This window comes from Triturus cristatus, chromosome 12 (assembly GCF_964204655.1).
Source record: "Triturus cristatus chromosome 12, aTriCri1.1, whole genome shotgun sequence".
Classification (NCBI taxonomy): Eukaryota; Metazoa; Chordata; class Amphibia; order Caudata; family Salamandridae; genus Triturus; species Triturus cristatus.
In genome coordinates this window covers 304,105,918-304,133,594 of record NC_140595.1, presented here as the reverse complement: position 1 = coordinate 304,133,594, position 27,677 = coordinate 304,105,918, and the positions used below count along the sequence as shown (strand labels likewise).

Here is a 27,677-nt window from a genome sequence, read left to right as displayed (position 1 = left end):
TATATATACCTTGGCTCATTCAAGAGCATATTAAAATTTTGCTTGGGCCTTTCATAAGGTCTCTCCCTTGGATCGAATTAAGAGGGAGTGGGGAAAGGTAAATATGGCATTTGATGCGATGGAGGTATGGTTCGATGGCCTGTAGAACTGCCATTCCTAGGATTACAGTTAAGATCCTGGTGAGGGTATCCATAACCATTAATAATGTTGTAGTTCATACCGGGTTGATCTGCTGGAAAATTAAACCCAGGATTAGGGTTAAAATCAATTAAATGTCTATAAAAATACCCAAGAGGAAGCAGAGTAGTATTGAATTCCCAGGGTGAGGGCAATGGGGCTTTTGAAAGTGTGGATTGTACCCATTGTGGGGATCTAAAATTTATAATTATACAATCCCCTTCAAACTTGTTTCTCAATGGGCCCACCCACCCTACTCTTTGAGTATGAATGATCTCCCCTGCTCCATCCATTGGGAAATTGCAATTTGCAGAGAGCCAATGGAGGGTTTTATTTCTTAAACTTGTATGGTTTTCCTCTTGGGTTTCCCTCAATTTTGGGACATTGACTAAAACCAAGACATATGCTCCACATTCTGGGGGTAAACTGATGCGAGCCGGGATCTGTCTCGTGTTAGTTACTTCAATTATATCCTGCTTAGCGGTCGGGGGTTGTTGGTCAACATCAATCACTTGTGTCGTTGATGCCCTGTTACTTCTAACAGTGATTTGATCCCCTCCTCCAGAACTAGCTGTCTTAGTTGTTTTAATATTAAATACCTGTTTAGATGGAAGTACCGAGTTTGATAGATCTTTACTAGTACTCGGTTTGGGTGTTAAGGGAGGGGCATTAATGTGCGCTATACTTTTCTTGTTGGCCTTAGTATGTTGTAATTTATCTGTGTTGGTGTTAGTTGTGCCGGGGTGTGATGTAGTTGTAGGGTTACGCTCTGTACCTAATTTGAACACATGATCATCCAATGCCCTCAACCTCTTATCAATATTGAGGACTTGTTAATTGATAGGTCCTAGGAGGGTAGTTAACAGAGTCTCCATTCTCCCCCAGAAACCTTCATTCCCCAGCATTACATTAGTTAGTGTAATTTGTTCATCCTTCTTGCTAGGATAGACTTCGCTATTACCATCGTTTTGCTCTACAGAAGCGGGAGGTCTCCGCGGTTGGGGGCACCCACCATTATCTCTACGTTTATCTACTGGTGGCTCAGTTTGTTTCCCTTTTCGCTTTGTTTTTTGTTTTCTTGCTTTCTGTCCCCTTGTTCGCATTGGTATGCTATCACTTTTTTCCCTATCTATAATCGACACATCGGTATCTGAACATAGTTCTATTCCGTCCGAATATGCCTGCTCGTGGACTAGGGATGAGATGGAGTCAGCGCTCTTATTAGTACTTAATCTTAGCATAGTCGGAGTTAGCGAGAGTCTGTTATCCATCAAACAATGGTTAGGGGATACTGTGTCCACAGTTCTGCGAATCTCATTAAGTTCTGTGCCTGGTAGCCCCGCATAAGATGTTATATCTGATGTAGCAAGCAGGGAATCCATTGAGTTATCCTGCAGCAAAGGTGGTGGCAGGCTCGATGGGAGCGATAGACGTCTTTCAGCATTTTGAATTGCAGAGGCCACAACACCAATTGTCTTCTGGAGCATTTTGTCAATAGCGGTCAGACTGGGCAATGGAGTGGGGTTTGTGGCAGTGGATGATGAAATTGGCTGCTTACGATTAGTTTTAGGCACAGGTGGTGGTCTTTTCCCCATTTTTCAATATGTATCTGGGTATGCTACACAACACTAGATAATTACCTGTCACAGTATATAATGTACTCACACGAATGGAGATCTCTTGCAGCTAGACCCACACCTCGTTTGGGCCAGGGGGGGTGCCCGGCCCGACCTCCTTCGACCCCGGACGGCCTTTGCCCGGGCTTAGCCCGGCGCCGCCCGTGCGCGTCCCGCGATGCGGGATGGGTCGCTGGCTTTTGTGCGCCTCCTGGGGGCGTTGGTGACGTCAAGGCGCGCTAGGGAGTCTGGGGTCTGTAGTCTCCCCCCGCTCTCGGCCGTGGATGTAGAAGTGGCGGGGGGGGGGGGGGGGGGGGGGGGGGGGGAAAGCAAGAGGAAACCCAGAAGTGATGGCAGCAACAAACAAGAGCCCCGGCAACACAGGGCGACAAGGGAGATCCTGCAACAGGTAGGCAGCGTCTGGTTCAGTGATTCCCCACACATTCATTTTTGTTAGGCACGTTGAGATTAAGAGATTTGCCCAGAATCACAGGATGTTCAGCGCTATTGCCAAGACTCAAACCCAGATTCGAGGTCGACCACCCTAACCGCTAGGCCAACTCTTCTCTAGAACATACAACTCAAGCAGGGGAATACCCAGAGCAGAAAAGAGACAATGTTTATAATACAAATTTTTCAATTAATCAATGTAACTCAGACACAGAATCTTATAGTGCTCTTCTACTTAAAATGAGTTGGTGCGAATACTCACAGCATTTCATGTATATGTATAGATTCTCCTTATCAGTCCTCCTTGTGTGATCCTACTTAAAAGGAATGATCTACTTGGGGAAGCTGTGTGATTCATTGATAACTGTGGTGTTCTACATCAAGTCTGCCACAGCTGAACAGTATTCATTCAGTAGTTCAGCTCATTATAAGATATAACTTAGAAAAAATATTTATAACAAAATAGGTAGTCCCTGTATATTCAGAGCATATTGAGAAGACAAATGCCTCCTGTATCCTGATGTGCCTGCCCTGTTTATAAACATCTGGCTCTGAAGAAGGTGCCTTTCATCATAACTTTAACACCAAAACGTGGGTTGATCTCATAGCTTTCTCAGGGGCACCTGGAGCAATATTTTGGTAGTTGTATCATAAATCACTGCATAAGAACAAATACTTTTATAGACCTGGACAGATTTATTTTTATGGTTTCAGTAATAGGTTGAGTGCAGTGTGAGAGTGAAGTGTATGTGTATTACTTTAAAGGGAATTAGTGGACACCAAAAATAAAATATAGTGATGCACATATGATCCTTTAAAGAAATCAATATTTATATATATCGCAATGTTCATGTTTTATGTTTCTGTAAACTGATTAAATCAAAGATCTCTATTAGAGAAGAAACGAAGAAGTGTCGATTTGAAGTCTGTCTTTAACCTGGTACCTCGCCAAAGGTTGTGACTGGTTTCATGGGACATTGCGATTCCATCAAACATCCTTTTTATCATAAGGAGAACTTTGCTAGAGTGTGATGGGGTGAACAGGAACAACTTACAAATAATATTCCTATTTAAAAAGGTGTCCACCAGGGCTGTGTCCTGGCCCACCCTTTTCTACTTATACTTGAATGGCGTAGTACAGTATTTATCACTGTGCTCCAATGCCATCTCCTCCGTGGCTGGAGTAAAAAATCCCACCCTACTTTTTGCAGATAAAACCCTATTACTGTCTGAAACACCGAGTAGGCAATGCTTCATGCATGGGTTAGTTGTCAGAACATCTAAAACTAAGTACATGACAATAAACCACCACAAATCATACAAGGGGAAGATGACAATGGGAGGGGTTGTGCTAGAAAAAGTAGATGCCTTTGAGTATCTAGGGATTAAGTTATTGACTAAAATGTCATGGAAAATGCCTGTTGACAAAAGCTCTTTAAAATGCAAGAAGGTTATGGGCGCCACATTGAAATAACATAGTACATCCTACAGTAGGCCAATCTCCCCCGCTTTACAGAGTTACGATTCTGCTCTCTTTGGCTCCGAGCTCTGGGGCTTTCACAATTTATCGGACATGGCCAGAACTAAAAAAATACATTTGGAAGGTCTTTAGTGTCGCTCCCCTCTAGCACTCCACAGTACTCGCTAAAACTTGACATGGGGGGAAACTGATTACAGACAAAGCAAAAATCAGACCAGTCCAGCTCTGGAGGTGACTAAGATCCACACCGGAAGTATCTGCCTATGCTGATCCTCTTAGAGATAGTAAAGCAAGACCGATTCCACAAAATAGCATGGCTTAATAACATCAAGAAATTAAACTGAGTTTAATTTAAAAACTGAAGATTAATTTTCTGAGTGTGTAGGTTCCAAGAACTGGGTCAAAATATGTTTCATATCGGTAGGATATACAATAAACCAAGAGCTCTTACTCCCCATTCCCTTTTTCTATCCAGACATATCTAGTGTGGGCATTGATGCTTTCCCCTCCTCTGCACTCGTATGTTGGTCACTGTGACCATTCCTCGATGACCGTCTTCACCATCAGAAAAGCCTGCTTCAGTGCTTCAAAAGAGAGTAAGCAGTCTCGGTCTCAGATGAAGTTCAGAAGGTCTCTTCTGGGGTCACAGGTTACTGCCATAAAAACCCAGACCACATATGAACATGAATGATTTACCCATCAACCCTACCTGGTGGGAACCATGCCTATTTGTCCATCAAGAATCCTCTGGGTACTAGAAACACGGAATGCCAGATTTACATCAAGGTCCTCCCAGATACTCTGCACGCAGTAAATACTGCGGGTGTTGCATTTACTAGGTGTAAAATCTGTGCATTTTCCTCAGTTTCTAATAGCTGAATAAGAGATGATGTACTAACTGTGCATGCATTCACCATTCTGAGGTGTGCAATTTCCGATTTCAGAATTTTATCACACAAGTATTTCCAGTTTTTACTCGCCGTAAATCATGCAGGTTAAACACCTATGGAGTTTGCACTCGGTGCCGAAATTAAAATCCTGATTCAGGTGCAAACTCATGTTGGCAGACGATTCAGAATTTGCACAACCCTCAGAAAGATGGGCCCTACTGGCGGCAGATACTAAAGGTTGAAGGAAACTCTTTAGATCCCACAGGAGACCGAAATATAACTATAATGGGAGTAAATTTGCATTAAAAAATGTTTAAGACTTTCTTGAAGAACAGTCAACGTTCAACTCTCATGGCCGCTGACCTAAAGGAAGACCAAGAGGGCAAATTCAAGGTGCAAATAGCACATCAGAGGATACTGAATGCCCAGGTCACATCACTGATGACTCTAGGTTGGACAGTGACATTGACTGTTGGTGAGATCCTTCTGTAACACAAGGGAGAGGCAGAGTGCTGGAGAGGCAGCACCAAGGCACTTTGAAAGACCACAATAGACCTTCCAGAATGGGAAAGGACCTGAACATCCTGTGCTGGATCTCGAGTAGCTGAATACCCTGTGCTGATTCTAGAGAACATGATTAAAGCCAGCTCTCTGAAACTGGTCCAGTTTTCTCATGTGGCCGAGTATTACTTTGCATTGAGTAACTGTTTTCAGGTTGAACGCCGCAGGCATGATGTGTATAAGAGGAGGCCAGGCACCTTTGGAATAAATCCTCACACGAGGCAATGAACAGATTATTGTTTGCTTGCTAGGATAAACTACTTTGTATGTCAAGCCCCTTAACAAGATTTGGGAATTGGAAGTAGACAAGCCTTCAGGCACACGGATAGATCCAGATGTACTGACTGGTAGGACCCAAAGGGCAGCATGCCTTTTAGACAATATCAACTCCACTATCTGTTCTGTGAGACTCAAGGCCATACTGTTAAACATCAACTTGAAATTAGGTCAACTTGCTAGCCTTCAGGGCAGTGTCCAGTGCAGAGGGGCTCGTGTTCAGTGAATGTTTCGCCAAGTACATAGCTAGATTTTTTGGTATGTTCACTAACCAGACAAAGGGAAATATTCAAGCAGAAGACTATCCCCATCAAGGGTTTTCTTGTGAGCCAGCGATGGCAGGGGCCGTCTGCCCAGCTGAACATGACACTAGAGTTTCCAAGGCAGAGGCACATTTAACCGGCACCAAGGTCACTAACGATTCATTTAATTATTTTTGACAAAAGGAAGAGGGCACATATCCAGAAAATAAAGAGGAGCGACTGCTTCCACCTCCGCGTGTATGTAAATGTCTTCGCTCCCGTGCAGTGCCGGCTCTAGGGAGATGCGACCGGTGCGACCGCACCGGGTGCTGACTTCGGGTGGGGCGTCGTATATGGAAGCATTGTGTGGTTTTGAAAGCACCTGCTGCCGCATTCCTGTCCTCCAGAAATGTACAGGCAAAAATAAAAATGTCAATATAACTCCGGTGATTAATGTGCTTCTTAGAGAGAGATCTGAGGTTTGTCTTTTAGAGGTTTTGACTCGTGGTAGGGTAGCGCAGAGGGTTAATATGCCCGCTGCAAAGAACATGTACCATGCAGATCACAAAGCGCATATAGTACAAATAGGTCAGGGGGTTACTGTTTTTATTCCAGGAGAGATCCTTTTGTGACTTAGTTTATAAATTATAATCCTAACATTAAACAGTGAGCTATGAACTGTCACCAAAGAGCTGCATAAAAAGTGTAAGGCATAGATTAGAGCGTTATGATTTTATCCCGTCTGTCATTATCCTAATGTTGGAAAAACGTGTTCATTTGGATAGAAATCAATTCTGATTATTAAAAAGAACCCCCAACCATGGGGTTCAGTTTTAAATTCAGAGTTTTTGCTTCCCCAGACCAAGCAATGTTAAACTACACTGTCTACCAGAATGGATGACGTGACACCTGTACCTTGTGGGAAACAACCATTACAATGCAGTCATTATAACGCACTACCTTTACAACACAGCTGTTACAATGCAACTGCTTTTACATCGCATTCTATTACAACGCATGCCATTACACCGCATGTCACTACAACGCATTCCATTACAATGCACACCACTACAATGCATGCCATTACAATGCATTATAAGGTAAGTAACGGGGATCTTTTAGTTTTAGGGTCAGTATGGGTTTTGGGGTACATGGGGATAGTAAATTTACCTCTACACTATTCAACACTTACCCTACTATTGCACTCACTGGAGTGGGAATAATAATTTTTACCCCTACATTATCCAACACTTACCCCACTGTTGCCCCACAAGTATTATGAGTTGTAATGATATGTGTTGTAATGGTATGCGTTGTAATTGTATGTGTTGTAATGGTAGTTTCTAACAATGCGTTGTAATGGCATGCGTTGTAAAATCATGCGTTGTAATGGGAGTTGCGATGTAAAAACCGCGTTGTAAAGGCATGCGTTGTAATTGTTTGCGTTGTAACGTCATATATTCGTACCTTGTAGTCCTCTGTTTTATGTAACATTTCCTATACACTAATCTACACACCTATGATTGATTGCCTCTGTGTAGTGCGTGTTTTGTAAAGTGCTCTGACACCCTACACTAGTATGAGTGGCAACGGCGCTATAAAACATATTAAACGTATCTGAGAGAGAGTGGTTATGGAGACTTGAGGAGCATTGTTAAAGGTTGGTAGTGAGGAAATCTGTAACGGAGGCGGTTATTTTATTGGGGGGCGCCAAAAAACATAGTCGCACAGGGTGCCACCTATGCTAAAGCCGGCCCTGTTTTCGTGTTTCCAGCGGTTTGAGTGAATGCCGCTCTTGGTTTAAAATTGGTGAAAGATTTTGGGAGATGTTTGTGTATCTCAAAAGATAGAGGTAAGCTGAGCAGATTTTTTGTTTGTTTCTGGTTTTGATTTACAGCAAAGAAGTGATAGTTTATAGATTAGGAAGGAAAGTGAAACTCTTGGCATTACAGAGCTTCATTGTAAAATATTTCATCAGCAATCTATAACTAGTAATAAAAGAAAGGAAGTCATTATCTCAGACAGGAGACTGACTTTGAGCTACATCAGTTCACAACTTGGCTTTTGTACCGCCTTGGAGGATTTCCATCTGCTATCCTACTATCAGAAGACTGCTTGTCTCAATGGAACCTGAACGTGACTGGGTGCCTTAACAGAACCAGAAGGATGCAATCTCTACATCTCAACCTATTAAAGATTTCTGAAATTAATTTGGGCAAGTCAGATATGGGTGTGCTACGCGGTCTTTGTTGACCTCTGCTTTGCGCCATAGTGTTCTACCGGTCTACTAAAGCCGCTACTGTGCTCAAAATTCATGGGTGTGCATTATTATTTGCACAGCAGACATGACTCTTTCCAGATATGACCACTCATTCCGAAATGAGATGCATTTCTACATTGTTCAACCGTTTCAGTTAAGAAGATGGTGAACCATTCAGGCCCCAAACGTGGCTCCATCAAGAAAGATGTATACACAACTGTGAAGTAGGCTACATTCCATATATGTTAACTGGCAAGATGTGGCCCTCTTCGCTTCAACCGCCCTTGCCATCTTTTCAACAACTGCACAAAAGGGCCCTTCAGAGACTAAAGATAAGACATCTGAGGAAAGGTATGTCATGCACAGACTATGCCTCTGTGTTGCCAGAGGCTCTAATGGCGCTACAATGATGTCTGTATATATAAATGCCAGAAATGGACAAGACACATTCAGAATTACCCCACAGAGATATTATCTCTCCTGCATCTTCAACAACTGGAGAACTTTAGAGTGTGCAAACCTGTTCTCTAAACAAAGGTATGTCTTACATGTACCAAGCACTCCCAGCGCAACAGCATCTGTCACTATTATATGTTAGACCTTTTCACTCCATATAGAAGTATCAAAACAATATTTATTTATGAGCTCATGGTCGAAAACTGGTCTACTAGTTAGAGACCAACAGTTTGGTGACTTGCCGGAGCCTCTTTGCCAGTCCAGACGTGAATAAAGTATAATTAATATTGCACGCTCAACCTATCCATTTTTAGGATGTATTACCTTTCCTTGTATAATAAAGGTAAACGAATATTGTAATTTGTGCCATAACTTAGCTGTGTGTAAATTCAAATTGTGTACGCAGAAGTAAAGTACAGCTATCCCTATTCGAGTTAGATGAAATGAAGAGCAGAATAATATGGCAAAGGTATCAATGTAATACTTCTTGACTCATATATTCTATGTGCCATCAGAACTGAACTAGGCTTTCTCTAGCCATTGTATCCAACTCCTTTTCCATTCCATGGTCGTGGATGAGCACTTTTATGACAACCAAAACGAGTCCCTTAGCTGCTTTTACAGAATTATGTAGCAAAGCAACATTCTCCTTGGCCTTGTCTGTGTAACCCGGACATACCTGTTCATCAGAGATCTGTAAAAGCCCTGTGCTGACAGTGATATCCTCTGTCAGATGGTACTCCATCCAAAGAACAGCTCCATGACATTTTCCATTCCTGTGAAGACACACATACTTTGAGTTATTCATCTACCCAACTACAGCTCTATCTCACACTATTAGTGTTTTACATACATTGCACAAATATTACTACTCATGTTGTTTGACAAAATCACTATATAAGACAGTATGAAAACCCCTAAGCTCAAAACCTCATTAAAAGTTTTTAGTTCATAGGCTGCATATCTATTTATTCAAATTAATTATCGAAAGTCAAAGTCAAACCTGGAGAACAAAATGCCCCACAAAGATGCAGACAGGAAATGTGCCATAAACCTCTCCGGATCTAGAACTGCTGGTGTTAATGGTGGAAAGGCAAAATGATACAGCAAAATCCTGAATCGCTGATCAGAAAGACATCCCATTGGGGCCATGACTCTTCCCAGAAAGACATCCCATAGGGGCAATGGCTCTTCCCCTATCAGGGGACAAACCAATGCCACTTCTAGATCCCTGTGACAACAAGGCTGATGTGTGAACCTGAAGAAAGCCTCAAATACTAACTTATCTACGAGGAGTCGAGTATGTTAAGCCCATACTCAAATGGATTTTGGTCACTGCCGTCCTCCATAGTTTCACCCCTGGTTGATGGATGGCATCAAAGAAGATGCGTTCAATAGAAAAAGGCTTTTGACTTGTAAGTTTGAATTGCTTCCTAAAACCAGAGTTCCTGGGAAAACCAGAAGGACTGAAGCTCTGGATAAAAGGTACATGTGCCAAGTGCAATGCATGTGTCATCAGTATTGACTTCAGTACACAGAGCTCAAGCTGAAACAACTGTAGTACAATACTGCCAGTCTCATGAACACAAACATGGAGCAGAGGTGAGAAAAAAAGATTATCCCTGGGTATGGCTGCTCGTCACTTTATCTGGGAATTATTTGGTTAAATCGGTTAGGAGACCTGAAATTGAAGGGTTTTATGTGCTTCTTTTCTTATTACTATTTTAGGAGAATAATTGGGCCCGCAAATAACTTACACGAAACTGACATATTCCTGGGAACATCACTGAACATCCTCCTGTGTGCCTTGTGTATTTCTGTACTGCAAGTCTGACTTTAAAAGGAAAAGTTCACCAACAGATCATTTGTCTCTAACTAAAGAGGGAAGAGGACTTTCTGACAGCGGTCATAAATCATGGCTTTCCAACACATGTATGACTGTGGACAATTCGAAATCCATTTCCACTGAATTTCGCTGCGAGTCAGAAAAGGAGACCTCGGTACAACCTCCTTCCTAGTCTGTCCAAACATCTTGATGGGTACAAGTTGCAGGTAGTGAACATAAAAATGATTAAAAAGAAGGGCATGAACAACTGACAGTATAGAAGTAGACAAGTGGTTCAGTTTTAAAGTTTCTCAGAAAATCGATGTTTTAAAGTGTCGGAAAGGACTAAAAATAACCGTTCAAATTACACAGAATGGGTACTTTAGGAATTAGTTTACTTTTCCCTATACTGTTTGGTTGGGTTTCCCATTGCCATCTCCACATTGTATTAGGAGTCCACTCATGCGCGTGCATTAGGCCACTAATTTGATCATTGACTGGTGGCTTGTGTATTTATTTGCTTTGCTGCGTGGTAACTAAGTGTTTTCTTTCAATCCGCAAGGATGCATGTACCCCGGCTACCGGGGAGTGATTTGCAGTAACACACGATTTCCAGGTAACGAACCATCATTCCAGGCCACATTGCACTATGTGAATTTGTCAAAACACTTAGGACGTTGAACCTTCCTAGCTCTCAAAATTTGTATAGCAGGTGGAGAATGCCTGCTGTCAGACAAGCTGCATAATAAACTGTTTCCAATCCAATCCAAAAAGCTTTATTCGACAGTTAAGTGATAAAAGCACAATACATAGAATAAAACATTTCATAGCACGCTGGACAGTAAATAAGCGGAACTTTTAAAACCTCATTAAATATACACAATTACTGTTGTAGCAAATATTAAAAACAATTATGTGGGTTAAAACCAAGAGGAATAACATTGTTAATGTTATTGCAGATCATAGGAGTGAATATGGCACTATTACATGTGGTACTTTCAAAGTCCATACACATTACCAGAGAGCCAGGCTTAGATTCACTACAAAATAGGTTAATAGCCAGCATCATATTTACAGTCCTATATACAGAGAAATTAGAATAAACTGTTTCATCTTGCCACATTCTGCTTTAGATTAGCCTTTCTTTTGTCCTCGTCGCCAATGTACAGAGAAGTCATTGAACAGGCTATTACATTTCTTTATTCAGTAACATAAATGATCCACATGAGTATGGAAACAGGGAGCACACAATATGTTCTGGAATGTCTCCTTCTATCAACCTCAAAACATGTGAAGCGCGACCGCGAGTCTTTCCAGGTATTCTAGACTCCACGTCTTTTTCCTCAATAACAGAGCTGCTCCACTCACTCAGGTACATAATTAACAACACAGGTACAAACTCTGACTTCAGTACAGCTTGTCATTACACACACAAAGTACAGAATTAAAAGTCATCTTGCAAAGCTCAACAGGACAACAGTTTTGGAACCGGGGCAGTGCCCAGAGTGGAGAGAGTGGGCTGTTGGCCCTTGACCCCATGCCCCCGCAACAAAAATATATTTGTATTATACTAAAAGGCTCTGGGAAAGTCAATAGATCCAACCTTAGCAGGCTGGGGCGGTGGCTACATTACTTTTATTTTTTTATTGCAAGCATATGCCACAAAGGAAAAACAATAAGAAAATATGCTGCTACCTTAAGATGGCAGTCAAATGTTAGCAATATAAATCTAAACTTAAAAACAAAAAATAACCATTACATAGAAGTTTAACAGAACAATGCAGGTACTTTCCAGCAGGAGGATGTACTTAGAACAGATGCAGAACCTTTTTTAGTTTTGTTATGTTATATCCATTTTGTAAAGCGCAACAAATCACACCCGAAAGTGTATCTCGGCGCTCAGCCTCTTCATGTACTGCATCTTATCTTGAGGCATAAATTCAAGGAAATGGACAAAAGCGCCTTGTCGCTGTATCTCAATGTGCAAGTGGGAAAGTAATGTAGCAGTTTGTCCTTGAGATACTGAGAGGATCTGCCTAGTAGAGCTTTGTGGATGAGGTAGCATATCTTAAAAAAAGATGCGATTTCTGACCAGTAGCCAACGGAGGGACCTGAGGATGGAGGGGCCAAGGGAGAGCATGCTGGGAGGTTACAAACGAATCTGGCATCCGTATTTTGCATGACTTGAAGTTTCATTAGAAGAGTATTGTTGGCTGCCATAAGCAAGGCGTTGCTGTAATCCAGGCAACTGATTATCAGCCCCTGGACCAGCGTTTTCCTGGCTTAGGCAGGAAGCCAGGGAAAAACTTTCCTCAGGAGACGCATAGTAGAAAAACATACCCCCTCTTGTCACGACTACATGACTTTTCATGGTCGATTTTTAACTCTAGGTTTTACGCTGATTGACTGGAGAAGGGGGAGATTTCCAATCCTCCAATTTCCTGTGGGCCACCAGTCAGGGGACCAGAGAGGGTGTGCCTTACCAAACAGCAAACCTGTTTTCTAATTATTCAATTGAAGACAATTCCTGCAGCAAGATCACTCATACAATTTTTTAAAACATGCCTAGTACCCTCAATGTCCTGTCCTATAGAAATGATCAGCTACGTATCATCGGCATACGAAATTACTTCGAATCTGTGGGTTTCAACAATCTGCGCCAATGGAGCAACATAGATATTAAACAAGTTTGGGCTCAGTGAAGAGTCTTGGGGTACTTACTTGGTGAGAGGGACCTGCAGAAATTTAAAAGGGCCCAGCGTGGTGATCTGGGTCCGATCTTTTAAAAAAATCAGCTAACTACTGCAGGACGGTACAGCTGACACCGATCTCATGCAGCCTGCTAATCAGAACTGCATGAGAAACTGTGTCAAAAACCAGCAAGAGATCCAGTAACACAGGCATGGCAGAGGCACGATCATCCAAAGAGAGACGGATGGAATCACTGACTGCCACCAGTGCAGTCTCAGTACTATGAGCCGCTCTGAATACAGATTGGGAGGGAGGCATGATCGTCCAAAAACGACATTTTCCCTAGCTAAGGCAGAAGAGAGACAGGGCGATAATGCAAATTCAAATTTTTTGGGTCTGTATTGGGTTTTTCAGAATGGGGAAAACGAAAGCAGTCTTTCAAGCCAAAGGAACTTTTGCAGATTCAAGAGATAGAGTGAATAAAAACAAAACCAAATGGGCTAACACGACTGATAAAGTGACTGCAGTCCTGGAGGGACAGATGTCCATCGGGGAGCCTGATTTAACTTTAATCAAAGATGTTGCAACCTGGTCCAGCGTAAGAGGCTCAAACCTATCCTAATGTGGAGGAGAGCTATTATAAGGTGACCTTGAAAGGATGGAATTGGGCGGATTCTGGTTAGTAGGATTTTTTTTTAATAAATCGCCACAACTTTTTCTTCAGTTTTTCCTTTTTCCTAGTTCCGATATACATCACAGGACAAAATGATTCTATTGACACAAAGAAATGACACTCTTTGATTTACATTACTGTAATTTGAGGCCCTTGTTTAAATAAAAAAAGAATTACTAATATATAAAACAAGCGTTGGCAAAGCCAATAAGTCTTGGCTTTAAAAATTAGAGCTATTTTCTTTGTCAATACTTTTTCCAACTATGTGTGTGTATCTGCATGGTTGGCAATCGTGCAATGTTTTGTTTTATTCAAGTAAACCCATTTCAAGATGGCAACCCATGCATGTCCTGTGACGTGCACAAGCAACAGGCTCATGGCAGCAATTTTTAAATTACCATTCTAACATGGCAGATGGCCACATTAGAACAGTAAATTAAAATGTATGACAAAAAATCAAAAAGAAGTGCACGTTAAGCGCAAAAAGGAAACAACCAGCTCAACTGCACTTTGCTACTGTGGGGCCCTCATAAAATGTAATTATGGCCAGTGGTAAGAAGCGTGGGATTGGGAGAGGGGGAGGAAGCATCAGAGGGTGGAAGGAAGGGAAAGAGGATGCGGGTGGCAGGGATAAAGAGGGAAAAGAGAAGAGAGCAATGAAACACATTCACTCCTAAGAGGCCCTTAGGTATGCAGAAGATAAACCTCATCCAATCAGACACTGCGAGAACAAAATGCACCTCCACAGGTTAAAAACAAAATGAGGGAGGAAAAACACTGAATCCCAAGCATACAACTGAGGTAGAGAACAAAGCCATCCAAAAATGAGGAAGGTAGTGACCCAAGGCCACTTTAAGTTTATGTTATGCATTGAAAATAATAGGTCTACTTAGAGACAGCCATAACTGTCCATAGCAGAGACTTAAAAAGGATTTAATTAAAAAAATATATATATTGACAAATTAAGTTGTGGTCCACCAACCCTGGAACTGAAGTATAATTCTTTTTAGGTCAGTGGGCATATGTGATCAGATAAAATGCTCTGTTGGAAATGACCATCTGTTCGTGGTGTGCCCCCAGATTTTAGCCTTGACTGTTTTTGCTGGCTGCAGAACTCTGTGCACTTTACCCCTGCTAACCAGAGGTAAAGGGCCTGTGTTCCCCCTTTAAACCTGATGAAACTGGCATCCCCTAATTGTCATATTTATCGTAGCTATAAGTCCCTAGTATATGGTACCTAAAGTGTACCCAGGGCCTGTAAGTTAAATGTCATCAGTGGGCGGCAGCACACATTGTGCCATTCACTGCAGTGACGGGCCAGGGTTTAACTACAAATTTAATCAGTCAAACTAAACCCTTTTTGACAGGACAAAACCCTCTTTTTAACTATTAATATGTCACCCCTAAGTAGGCCTTACTGCCCATTAACGTATGTAAAAGCAGGACATCTAAAAGTTTCATGTTAAACATGTCATTACAGTGAAAAAGCCTAAAAACCTTTTTTTACTGGATCAGAGTTGGCTGTTCCCCAAGAAAGCACTAGGATAAATTACTACATTTAATTTTGCTATTTTTGCTTATGAAAGAGTTCACTCTTGAACTTTAAAAAAATAATTATTACAAACTTGATTCACTGATAAAGTCTGATTTGAAATACATATTTTAGACAGGTACTTTTAAAAGATTGCCTATTACCTGTCAAAAACATGAAGAAGCCCATTTGCATGAGCTTTCAACGGTCACCCAGGAGCTGAATAGTCCACTTAACAGAGAGGTGTTCTGTTTCTCTGGTAAGCTGACCATTTGGCTGTGCTCAAGAACTTAAATAACTTCAAAGAGGCCTTCCCTGTCACAGGTACATATAGCTAATACCTGGGACTGCCCCTTCCTTTGTCCCTCTAGCCAGTCAGGCACCAGGCCCAGTGGAAAAGGAGCTGTCTACACAACACAGTGATCGTAGAGGAGGGGCTGCTAATTTACCTGCCCACTCCTCAAGGTTGGGCACAGGAGCTCTGCACAGAGAAAGAAAGGTTCTATTAAGTTGGTTTTTGTCAGAGGGCGTTATTGTAGCATTGTTTGCTGTAAACACACAGGAAGTGCTGCAAACGTTGGTAGGCTCACTCCTGAGACTTTTTGGCCCATTGGTTATGGAGTGACAAGGAGGTTCCCCCACTCTCAGAGTGGCACTGGGCATAAATGTGGCATACACAGTACCCTCCATAGGTCACTTCTTGACATGTGGATGAACAGAAGAGGACTGGACATGTCATAAACCACCTACCTGGATCCCAGAGACACTGCTTTCAAGGCAAATACCAGGGGGAAGGGGGTTGGGATAGAGAGAGTGTGAAGAATCAAAGGTGTTGTGGCTCGTCTACTCCACAGCAATACTGCAGCAGACATTCACAACAGTCTGATAATTGGTACCGGCAGATATGGTACCGATAAACAAACAATTAATAAGGCTTTAGTCTAGTATTAACTCTATCTCTTAATGTATCACCTCCCAAAAGCTTTTCAAATCTCAACCAACCTTCAGTTTTGTTGTTGTTTTGTCTTCATTTAGATTGTGAATAGAGGCTCCTTTATCATAATTTTCTAAACTGTAGTGAGTAGGATTACAGCATCAAACCTACAAGCAAATTTGGACAGGGTTAGATTCACCCAAGTCCTCTCTGGCAGAGCCCTGCCAATAGTATGTACAAGTTGAACAAAAACAATGGTTACTGTTGTTTGCAGCACAATGTTGCAACTGAGCTCAGCGCACAGTAAAATCAAGTCTGTTAATGTATCTCTCCTTTTCTTCCAGTTCTTTTTTCCATCCAGGTGCAAGACTAATGCGGGATGTTCTTTGCGGTGAGGTCGAAGCAGACGGCTCAAGGGAGCTGGCAAGACAGAGTCCTGGAACCGGGGAATTAGGTAAGTGGCAGTCAAAGAAGCTAAGGGAAGGAGTGTGGACGGTCTTTAAATAAGACTGCTTTAGAACGTTCATAAAGGTCACATTCTAAATGTTTGTAACAAGGACCAGGTGCAGATAATTAACTTGATGAGGATGCCTCCTACAAGGTGCTTTAGAATGTTCACAAAGGTTGTGTTCTAATTGCTTATAGCAAGGAACAGGTGCAGATGATTAATTTGATGAGGCTGTCATCTAGAAAGGTGATTTAGAATGTTCACAAAGGTCACGCTCAAACTGCTTATAGCAAGGAACAGGTGCAAGGGATTAATTTGAGTGCTGTCTTCCGAAAGGTTCACATTGAGGTCATCTATGCTGATTGCTTGATGCTTATTCTGGTGGATTTTCTGGATGTTTCTGTGGCGCCTGAAACCTGACCTTGCATATGCATGGTAAAACATTTGTAAAAGCTATTAAGCCTTTTCAAACAGATCAGGGAACACCATCTGCAGCTAGCTATTACCAACTGCATGTAATAGTGTCAAACGTCAGGGTACAATACGTTTGTTCATTCATAAGTGTTGGAATGAATGATATGAGTCACTTTTTAAAAAAAATATATTGATTTGCATTTTATCAAACAAACAGGTTACAGTGGACATAAATGAGAAAGGAAAGGTAGGGGGAAGGGAGGGGAAAGGGGAGACAGGTAATCAATCGGGCTCGGATGAGAAAGTGAACAAGCAGTCAGTACAGATGCAGGAAAGGGCCAGCGGTCATTTCCGGTGCAATCATAAACTATGGTTTACATTAAGCCCATGTGGCTAATGAGTGACCACAAATTTCATATTCGGTGTATCAACTATCAGAAGGGCCACTTTTTAGCATCCATACAAATCAAAGAAAATTATTCATCCTATCTCAACTTTACACATCCATGGCTGTACTTGTCTATACAGCTCAGTGTCAATTTGTGGCAAAATCAGATACATTTTGTTGTTTTTGTAAATCTACAATTAAACATAAAAACAAAGAAAATCGTCGTCACATCGTCACGCCCTTGTTGGTGTATATAGAGGAAATGTGTTGTCTACGTAGCTATACTGCATTAGAAGGGTCCCCCATCCTCTTGGTGATTGAGAGAATTAGTGATTATATTGTCGCTACTTTGGCTCATGGAGAATTCAGGCGTGCCCGCCACCCCTACCTCATCGTCCCGTCTTGTCTCCCAACCTCCTGGGAAGGGCTACACCCCCCTTCCCCACTCGTGCGCGTCAGATCCGTCAGTATAGCATCCCATAGCTGGGCAATAGGGTATTTACGCAGTCCTGCTATTTCCTCCCTGTGTAATGATGTACTTTCTGCTTGTGCCCATACTAGAAGAGAGCTCCTTCAGCCGGCCACTACGGGGGGGTCGGCATGTTGCCAACGTTTGGTGATTAGCCTTTTAGCTACAATAAGGCCCAGGTCAATAAACTTGGATGTGACTCTGCGTTTCTTTAGTCTAGGATATAAACCCAGTATGCACATCTCCCATGTCTGTGGTAGTGTCCTTTCAGTGCACGCCGCAAGTGCCACGTTAACATCCCGCCAGTATGCGTGCAAAGAAGTACAAGACCACTGCATATGTAGAAAGTCCGCGTTCACCTGCAGACAGCGGGACATGCTGATGTAGTCATATGAAAGTATGTATTTATTTTATCTGGAGAAAGATATGCCCTATGCACAATATATGTCTGTATGAGCCTGAATCTGGAGTTGCGTGGTATATTCATGGGGTGGCTAATATCAGGGCCCATGCACTTTTCTTCCATGGGGTGCCTCTGTCTGTTTCCCATTTAACACATAGTGACGTCAGCGGTTGTACAGTGTGTGTAAGCAACGCTTCCGACAGCCAGTGGATGATGTGGGACCCATTACCCATTACATGTAAATATTACAATAGTAGGTGCGTCTCTGGTTTGGTGCTATTGTCGCCCCATGCTGCAGTGAGTGATCGCAAGATGGAGGTATATAATAAGAATTGACCTGTGGGTAAATTATATTCTTCAGCTAGACTTTCAAAAGATATCAGGGCACCCTCGGTGTAGAGGTCACCTAGTGTATATAGGTCTGCCTCATTCCAGGACACCTGCGCCCCATTGGTGATGCTCGTCCTGCCCCTAGGCATTCCTAGAAGTGGCACTGACGGGGCATAAGGGATTGCATTCCTAGTGAGGTATAAACGCCTTTTATAACAACGATGTGCCAGGGCAAGGCATGCCTGCGATGGGTGTATATGCCGGGAAATAGGGTGAAATAATTGGTATATCTGTGAGTGGGACCATGGTGGTTGTGTGGTAGCCATGTCATCTAGGTTAAGACCCGCCAGCCACTTCGTCACCCACTGCAGCTGTGTCACCAGGTAATACAGTTCCAGATTGGGGACCGCCAGGCCACCTCTCTTGGTAGGGGCATAAAGTTTCCAGAGTGCCAGCCGGGGCCGGCCCTTATTCCAGATGAGAACACGGAGCAGTCGCTCTAAATCTCAAAAGAAAGCGAGCGGAACATACACCGGGAGGTTGGCAAAATAATATAATAGCTTCGGCAACACCACCATCTTGGAGAGCGCTACTCTACCCATCACGTTCAGTGGGAGAGTCTTCCAAAACTGGATCTGTGCCCTGATGGCCCTGAGATATCCGCAAAGGTACAGTGGGTGTCCGCAATAGTAGTGGGAATATCATGTAAGTCGCTCAGGTATAATAGCAGAAACTGCGTGTAAATTGTCCTCCAATTAAATGCCCCAATCCACACCTTCTCTGCGCAGGTGCGCCGCCAGCGGCTCCATAGCAAGTGAGAAAAGGAGAGGCAATAAAGGGCAGCCCTGTCTGGTGCCTCTGTGTATTGGGATACTGTCTTATATCAATCGGCCAGTCCGTACTCTGACAGATGGTTGCATATAGAGCAATCGGACCATGTGTAGAAATGAGTCGCCTAGGCCGTTTCCTCGCAGCACCTCGAAGTGGTATGGCCATTAGAGAGAGTGGAAGGCCATTTCAAGATCTAAGACTAAACAGCCGGGGCGGGGCCATACATCAGTTGCGTAACATTGCACTCTGAAGAGCCTGCGGATGTTTAAGGCTGTGCTTCTGGTAGGGACAAAACCATTTTGGTCAGCATGTACCAAGGTCCAAACTAATGGAGCCAGTCAAGCTGCTATGACGGATGCCAGGACCTTGTAGTCCGTATTAAGTAATGCCAGTGGCCTATATGAGCCCAGCATTTCCGGGTTCCTGCCAGGTTTAGGGAGAGAGACCAACAGTGCTTCATTTTGCGAGTCAGAGAGTGGAATCCGCTATTGCAGCATCGTATACCTTTAGCAATTGGGGCGCCAAGGTTTCCACATAAGCTTTATAGAATTCCGCCGGCAGGCCGTCCGGGCCATGAGTCTTTCCCGACGCTAGCGAGCATATACCTTCCCAGATTTCTTCTAGCATAATGGGGTCATTTAACTCACTCCTTTGCTCGGACGTAATCCGCGGTAGGGTAATGTCTCCTAGATATCTGTGTATGTCGTCGGGTGTGGCTTTACTGTGTGACTTGTATAATGTATTATAGTGGGATATAAATTCTCGGTGTATGCCCTGTTGGGAATATCTCATAGTGTTCTGTGCGGAGCGGAGTGAAGTGATGGGCGAAGTAGTGTCGTCTTGTCGGATCAGCCAGGCTAAGAGTCGGCCCGCTCTATCATCCGAGTGATGTGTGCCCGCCTAGTGTGCTGCATAATTCAGGCACCGGAGCTTTTCCAAGAATGCAGTGTGTTCCTTCCTACTATACGCAAGTCGCTCACGTGAGCCTTCAACTGCCCCTCTCTCCTGAGATGCTAGTCTTCTCTCCAAAGCGGTAAGGTCCTTTTCTAGTTGCCTACGCATACCAGCTTGCATACCCAGACAGTGTCCCCGGGTCACTATTTTAAAAGCGTCCCATTCTACCAATGGCGACGAGGCAGTGGCTTCATTGTCCTCAAAGTATTGTGCAATGGCCGTGCCCAATGCCTCCCGAAACGTCCCATCCAACAGTGTATCCGGTTGCAGGCGCCATCGCGGTATCAGGGGTGTACCACTATTCCAGTCCATTTGTAAGATGTGCGGATTGTGGTCAGAATGAGTCCTCCCAAGATACTGAGGCTCCACGACCATTGGCAGGAGATCGGTAGTCACCAGTATCCGGTAGAGACGGACATGTAGACCGTGCGCACCAGAATAGAAAGAGTATACTCTGTCATGTGGGTTCCTGTGCCTCCACGCGTCCACCAAATGCATCTGGGCCGCCCAAGAAGTGAATGCCTTCATAGCAGCGGTCGTGGGCGCACCAGGCAGAGGAGGGAAGGAGCGGTCCAAGGATACATCCAAAACACAGTTATAGTCCCCCCCCCAGAATCATCGGGATCCCGTACAAACTAGCTAACTTATTTGATAAGGTATTAAACATTAGCTGCATAAATCGAGGCGAGGTTTACTGGCTGTTCATCCAGTCTGCCCGTAGCAAGGACATAGCGACCCTCCGGGTCAATGAGAGTCCTCTATGTGAAAAGGGTGCCCAGACCAAAACAAATTAATGTCCCCCTAGCATATGCAGAGTACCCCGTGGCATGGAGTTGCCCTCTCCACCTTCTCCTTAAGTGGTTTACCTCAGATCCCGACACGTGTCTCCTGGTGGAGGGCGATCTGTATATGATGGTGCTTCAGATATGAATAGATAAGATATCAGCGGGAAGGGCTATGTATGCCTCTCACATTCATGTACATATCTTGATAGGGGCCGTGGCATTATGGAGAAATGATTGCGTGTATCGCGCATGAACCAGAGGCCATGCAGAGAGGTGGGGCTCATATCAAGAATAGTGAGTGGTCGTAGGCTGGTTGAGTAGACGGTACACGATGAGTATCGACCCAGGGTGTGACAGACGAAAACCCAACATTGAACTAAAACGTACAATGCCAAAAGGGTGAAAATGCATCATGCAGTCGTCCAAACAATACAAAGAAACGACATTACGTCACAGATAAGGGGGGTCCCCGCTCAAGTAGGATGCTATCACAAAATACTAAGCACCGTATGATAAAGACTCCCCCTCCCCACTGAACGTACAACTGTCTGGGCCATTGTAGCGGTATGGAAAAGTAATCTGTGCACATAACACCCACAGGGTCCAGGGCCTAAAGTTATAGCATTCCGGACCACAATTTCCCAGCCATGGGTGTGACTATACTGTGTGACATGTATAACGTATTATAGTGGGATATAAATTCTCGGTGTATGCCCTGTTGGGAATATATCGTAGTGTTCTGTGCGGAGTGGGGTGAAGTGATGGGCGAAGTAGTGTCGTCTTGTCGGATCAGCAAGGCTAAGAGTCTGCCTGCTTTATCACCCGAGTGATGTGTGCGTGCCTAGTGTGCTGCATAATTCAGGCACCCGGAGCCTTTCCAAGAATGCAGTGTGTTCCTTCCTACTATACGCACGTCGCTCACGTGAGCCCTCAACCGCCCCTCTCTCCTGAGATGCCAGTCTTCCCTCCAAAGCGGTAAGGTCCTTTTCTAGTTGCCTACGCATACCAGCTTGCATACCCAGACAGTGTCCCCGGGTCACTATCTTAAAAGCGTCCCATTCTACCAATGGCGATGAGGCAGTGGCTTCATTGTCCTCAAACTATTGTGCAACGGCCGTGCCTAATGCATACCGAAACGTCCCGTCCAACAGTGTATCCGGTTGCAGGCGCCATCGTGGTATCGGGGGTGTACCACTATTCCAGTCCATTTGTAAGGTGTGGGGATTATCGTCAGAATGAGTCCTCCCAAGATACTGAGGCTCCACGACCATTGGCAGGAGATCGGTAGTCACCAGTATCCGGTAGAGACGGACATGTAGACCGTGCGCACCAGAATAAAAAGAGTATACTCTGTCATGTGGTGTCCTGTGCCTCCACGCGTCCACCAAATGCCACTGGGCCGCCCAAGCAGTGAATGCCTTCAGAGCAGCGGTCGTGGGCGCACCAGGCAGAGAAGGGAAGGAGCAGTCCAAGGATACATCCAAAACAAAGGTATAGTCGCCCCCAGAATCATCGGGATCCCGTGCCAAGTAGCTAACTTATTTAATAAGGTATTAAACATTAGCTGCATAAATCGAGGCGATGATTACTGGCTGTCCATCCAGTCTGCCCTTAGCAAGGACATAGCAACCCTCCGGGTCAATGAGAGAGTCCTCTATGTGAAAACGGGTGCCTGAACTAACCCAAATTAATTTCCCCCTAGCATATGCAGAGTACCCCGTGGCATGGAGTTGCCCTCTCCACCTCCTCCTTAAGTGATATACCTCAGACCCCGACACATGTCTCCTGGTGGAGGGCGATCTGTATATGATGGCGCTTCAGATATGAAAAGATAAGATATCTGCGGGAAGGGCTATGTATGCCTCTCACATTCCACGTACATATCTTGATAGGGGCCATGGCATTATGGAGAAATGATTGCGTGTATCGTGCATGAAGTAGAGGCCATGCAGAGCGGCGGGGCTCATATCAAGGATAGTGAGTGGTCGCAGGCTGGTTGAGTAGACGGTACACAATGAGTATCGGCCCAGGGTGTGACAGACGAAAAACCAACATTGAACTAAAACATACAATGCCAAAAGGGTGAAAATGCATCATGCAGTCATCCAAACAATACAAAGAAACAAAATTACGTCACAGATAAGGAGGGTCCCCGCGCAGGTAGGATGCTGTCACAAAATACTAGGCACCGTATGATAAAGACTTCCCTGCCCACTAAACGTACAACTGTTTGGGCCATTGTAGCTGTATGGAAAAGTAATCTGTGCACATAACACCCACAGAGTCCAGGGCCTAAAGTTATAGCATTCCGGACCACAATTTCCCAGCCATTCCTCCCCACCGATTATAAAGGACCCATCTGTGCAGTAATAAAATAATAACATCAGGAGATAGTGGGACTAAAGTCCAGGTATACTTGCATGACCCATGATTCATACTGGAAGTTGCAAACGTAGGATATATTCGTAAGGTCTACATTATGTCATCCGCCGACTGAGGGGTGACCACTGCAATGTTATCCGATTTGTGTGAGTTCAGTGTGTCGTCTGATAGATCACCATCACTTTCGCATTCCTGCGCATTGGGGGTGGGAGATATGTCACCTGGAGTCCCGCTGATCTCAACCACCGCCTGAAGAGCATTACGTTGGTCTTGGATCATCTGGTCCAGATTAGGGCCTAAGACTTGGGATGGGCGGGTCTTCCTACGTCTTCTGTCCGTTCTGCGCTGACTGGGGGAGACTTCTTTGACTAGCGTCGGCCGAGTCCGCCGCCAGGAGGGTGCCAACCATGGAGTTTAGTGTGTCCAGCCAATCTCCAGCCGCCTCAGGATTATCAAAGAAGTGGGTTTTGCCGGTTGCTATCACCCGCAGACGTGCCGGGAATAGCAGGGAGTACTTTAGGTCCTGTTGCCGTAGGAGGCGCTTCACTGCCATGTAGGAGTACCGTTGTAGTTGGACCAGTAATGTATAGTCAGAGAAGAACATAATATTTTGATTCTCCACCTGGACGGCAGGCAGTTTCCTAGTTTGCTAAAGGATCACATCCCTGTCTCTGTAGTTCATCACTTGTAACAGGAACAGTCTGGGATTGGCTCCCGGGGGAGGGCGTTTGGCTGGTATCCTGTGTGCTTTTTCGATGACAAAGTGGGGGTAAAGCGACCCCTTCGGCAGCAGGTCTCTCAGCCAATTTTCGGTGTACGCCACCGCATCTTTCCCCTCCACGCCTTCTGGAAGGCTCACCACGTGTACGTTGTTGCGTCTTGATTGACCCTCAGCATCTTTGGCGCAATGTTCCAGGAAATCCCACTCGGTCAGCAAGGTCGTTGAGTCGTTTCTCCGCTGCCGTCACCAGAGGGGAAAGTGTCTGCATGGTATCTTCCACCGCAGAAGTTCTGTCCGCAAGTTTGCGTTCGTCCGCTTGCAGATGGTTCAAGTCAATGGCCACCTTGTCTATTTTAGTTTCAAGGGAAGGACATGTCTGTTCCATGGTCTTTCCCAGTTTCTACACCGCTGCCAGAACAGCATCTAATTTACTGGACACTGGGTCAGGTGATGCCTCCCCGGACATCTTGTCCGACTGTGCACGTGTCAAGGGGGGGTTGAGTTGGCGGGCCCCCCGTGCCAGCCCGAGGTCGACCTCTGTGTGACATAGGGGTATTACAGAGTAAATGATGTCAACTCCCTCAGCGTGTAAATTTAGGGAAGGGAAAAAAGGGAGAAGATTCCCCAGTCAGTTTATCTTCCAAAAGGGGCTTAGAAGGGAGTATCCAGGCTTGGCAGTTCTGCATCAATCCGTCCGGGGGATGTCTCAGGTCTCATTTAGTGACGCTGTTATTAAGGAGGGGGGAATGCCAGAGAAAGGGCCTCTGCAGTTCTAGCTCAACTGCTTCCTCTTGGCCTTGTGGTTATGATTGCGACAGTCCAGGGCATCAGTGGGTTTTCATCCCCCAGCCAGCTACCTCACCAACACCAGCACCCAGTAGATGTAGTTCAGCGAGTTCCCCGGTCTGTTACTCATGTCCCAAGCGTTTATGCTGCCTTATGTCCGGTCATGCATATACACTTGCCTCGCAGCTTCTCCCGGTGCACAATCCCAGTACCTGCAGATGTCTCACTGGTGGTGAGGGTTGCAAGCAGACTCCATATCTCATATTTGCCCCGTGTTAGGTTGGATCCCACTTCGCCTAGCTCTGCAGGGGGGCGCAGTCTCTGCCGCACCTCCACGTGTGGCCTTCCCCCGACATTTATGTAGTTCCTCAGTCCCCACAGTCTGTAAGCAGCACACGCTCTGTTTAATTGGCACTGCTCTGCGGGGCTTAAATCAGCGTGACCTCAGCAGCTGTGTCTGGGTTCAATAAACGTCTATGCGGGCAGGGAGGCTTACCGCTATGCACCATGTTGGGCAGCCGCCATGTTGCTGTGTCGCACGTTTTCGGGCTCCGTGCACGCTACAGCTCTCAGAGCACCCACGCTCATGTAGAGGGAGCCAGCGGGGTCACAGTTCGTACTTAGGGCGGACCGGTACTATCAGCACACGCCACGAGAAATAACTCTGCCGCTTGTATCTGGTGTCGCAGCCCGGTGGGCGGGGCCTGACCCCGACGTTTCCTGTAGGTAGCAGCCGGGTGCAGCACGTCCCCGGTCGGGTGCCTCCTCCATCACTCGGCCGTGGTCTCTGTATGTTCTCTCCGCTATGGCCCCAGACGACCCAACACCTTTCAGGCCTCAGCAGGGATCAGCCAGTATAACTTATGGCCCCAGGATCGCGTTCTGACGGATCTTTGAAGCGGGCGAGGGGGAACCTGTGACTGAACTCTAACAGAGCATGTCCGACTCCACTGCCTGCGTGGCCACCCCCCCAAGGAATGATACGAGTCATGCCAGTATATTGTCCAAGGAATGATACGAGTCACGCCAGTATATTGTGATAGTCAAGAGAGGTGGGATGTGGCAGAAATCCTGACAGGACCTGCTGTCTGTGACCTCCAGCTTAGGCTACAGGGGCACAAAAACCTTCAAGAGGCCTTCTTTCTGCATTACCAGCTGATTAGTTCCAAGTGGACCTGACCTGGACCCTGCTACTGGCCTCTGTTGGAGCGAGTCTTAACCATCAGGTGCCGTCCTTAACATCCTGGACCCTTGGCTGGTGTCAAAGTGTATTACTTCTAACAAATCCTGAAGCCTGGAACTTAGAGACTTTTTGCCAACTTTTTGCTCTGAGAACCGTCAGGGACCGGGACCAACCTGCCCAGCCGATCAGATTAAGGTGCGTTACTGCTGGGCCACAGGTTCAGGTTTCTTCCATTATTTTCTTCTCCGCAGCAGAAAATTCGAAAAAGCGAGACCTCGCAAAGACGGTAACCGGCCTCGTGGACCTACAGCCTCCAGACTTGCACGTCTGGAAGAATCCACGCTGCCAAAAAAAAAATTCTCCCACTCTGAGCTTTCCGCCAAAAGTCAACGGCTTCATTAAGACCCCATCCAGCAGCTACCTGACGAAGTGGCACCCTTTTCGGTCACAACTGTCTTCCTTGCCCCACTCAAAATCTTTGACTTCCATTTCAGAAGTCAGAAGATAACATTTTTCACCAAGACCAATCTGGTCCATGTATCTGACCTGCACTCCATGGCAGTCGGCCCTAAACCATGCCCTTGACCTGAATCAAGTGCAAAATAATGACTGTGGTTGGCGCATAACACTTTTTGGCCCTACTTGGAACCATAAACTTTAATAAATAAAATGATATCAGAACGACAAAAAGCTATCATTTTTAAAGTTTACTCTTTTTTAAATTGGCTTGGGATTTTTCTTATGTTGTGTTTTGACTTCATTATTGTTTGCGAACTGTATAAATACTTTACCCAGTGCCTCTGGGTTTAGCCTGTCTTCCTTGTACCATAGATACCATGGGGTTGAGCTGAGGTTAATCTAGTAATAACAGAGTCCTTCCCCTATTCTGAAGCTGGAAAAGAAGTTTAGCCTAAACAGAATGTTTTTAGAGATCTTTGCAGTCAAGGGGGGGACGGAGTCTCGGGGGTATTCTACAGACAACCTAACAGTCAGCAGTCCAGGCAAACACATTTATTTTTCCTTTCCATGCTATCTTTAACCAAATTCAGCTTCTGGTAAGTACTGCAAAATAGTGAAAATAAGAGCAATTTGCATTGTTCTCTACCTTGAAGGCAGTAGAAGTCAAAACAATGTGGTCAGAACTCAAAACAGCAACTCTGTAGGTTTCAGAAATGCACAAGTTAACTGAAATAATTTGCATCTCCTACAATACACTTTTAAGCACTGAGGGATCAATTTATTGACTTATGAGTAGCATAAAAAAACAGGAAACTAACATTCGGGTAGAGAGAAAGGACTTACTACTACTACATTTTGCCTTCTTAAAACAAGAAAGAAAGCCAGGTCTGGAGGCTTAGTGGACTGATACGTCCACTGTAAGGGCCTGTGTTCGACCTCATGGTTACAGGTTCAAATCCCGGCGGATTCACTCAGCCTTTCATCCTTCTAAGGTCAATAAAAATGAGTACAATTGAGTTGGGCAACCACAAACATCTGTTATTCAGCGACAAGATACCCTTG

General features: G+C 44.8%; 1 protein-coding gene across 2 annotated transcripts in view; it reads right to left on the bottom strand.

Annotated features, from left to right (window-relative positions):
- PRMT7 (protein arginine methyltransferase 7) overlaps positions 1-27,677 on the bottom strand; it is a 654,823-nt gene that overhangs the window by 15,809 nt on the left and 611,337 nt on the right. For both annotated transcript variants that reach the window (XM_085637728.1, XM_085637727.1), the window contains exon 17: positions 9,088-9,184. In XM_085637728.1, coding sequence (XP_085493854.1) covers positions 9,088-9,184 — 97 coding nt within the window. The remainder of the gene's footprint in view (positions 1-9,087; positions 9,185-27,677) is intronic.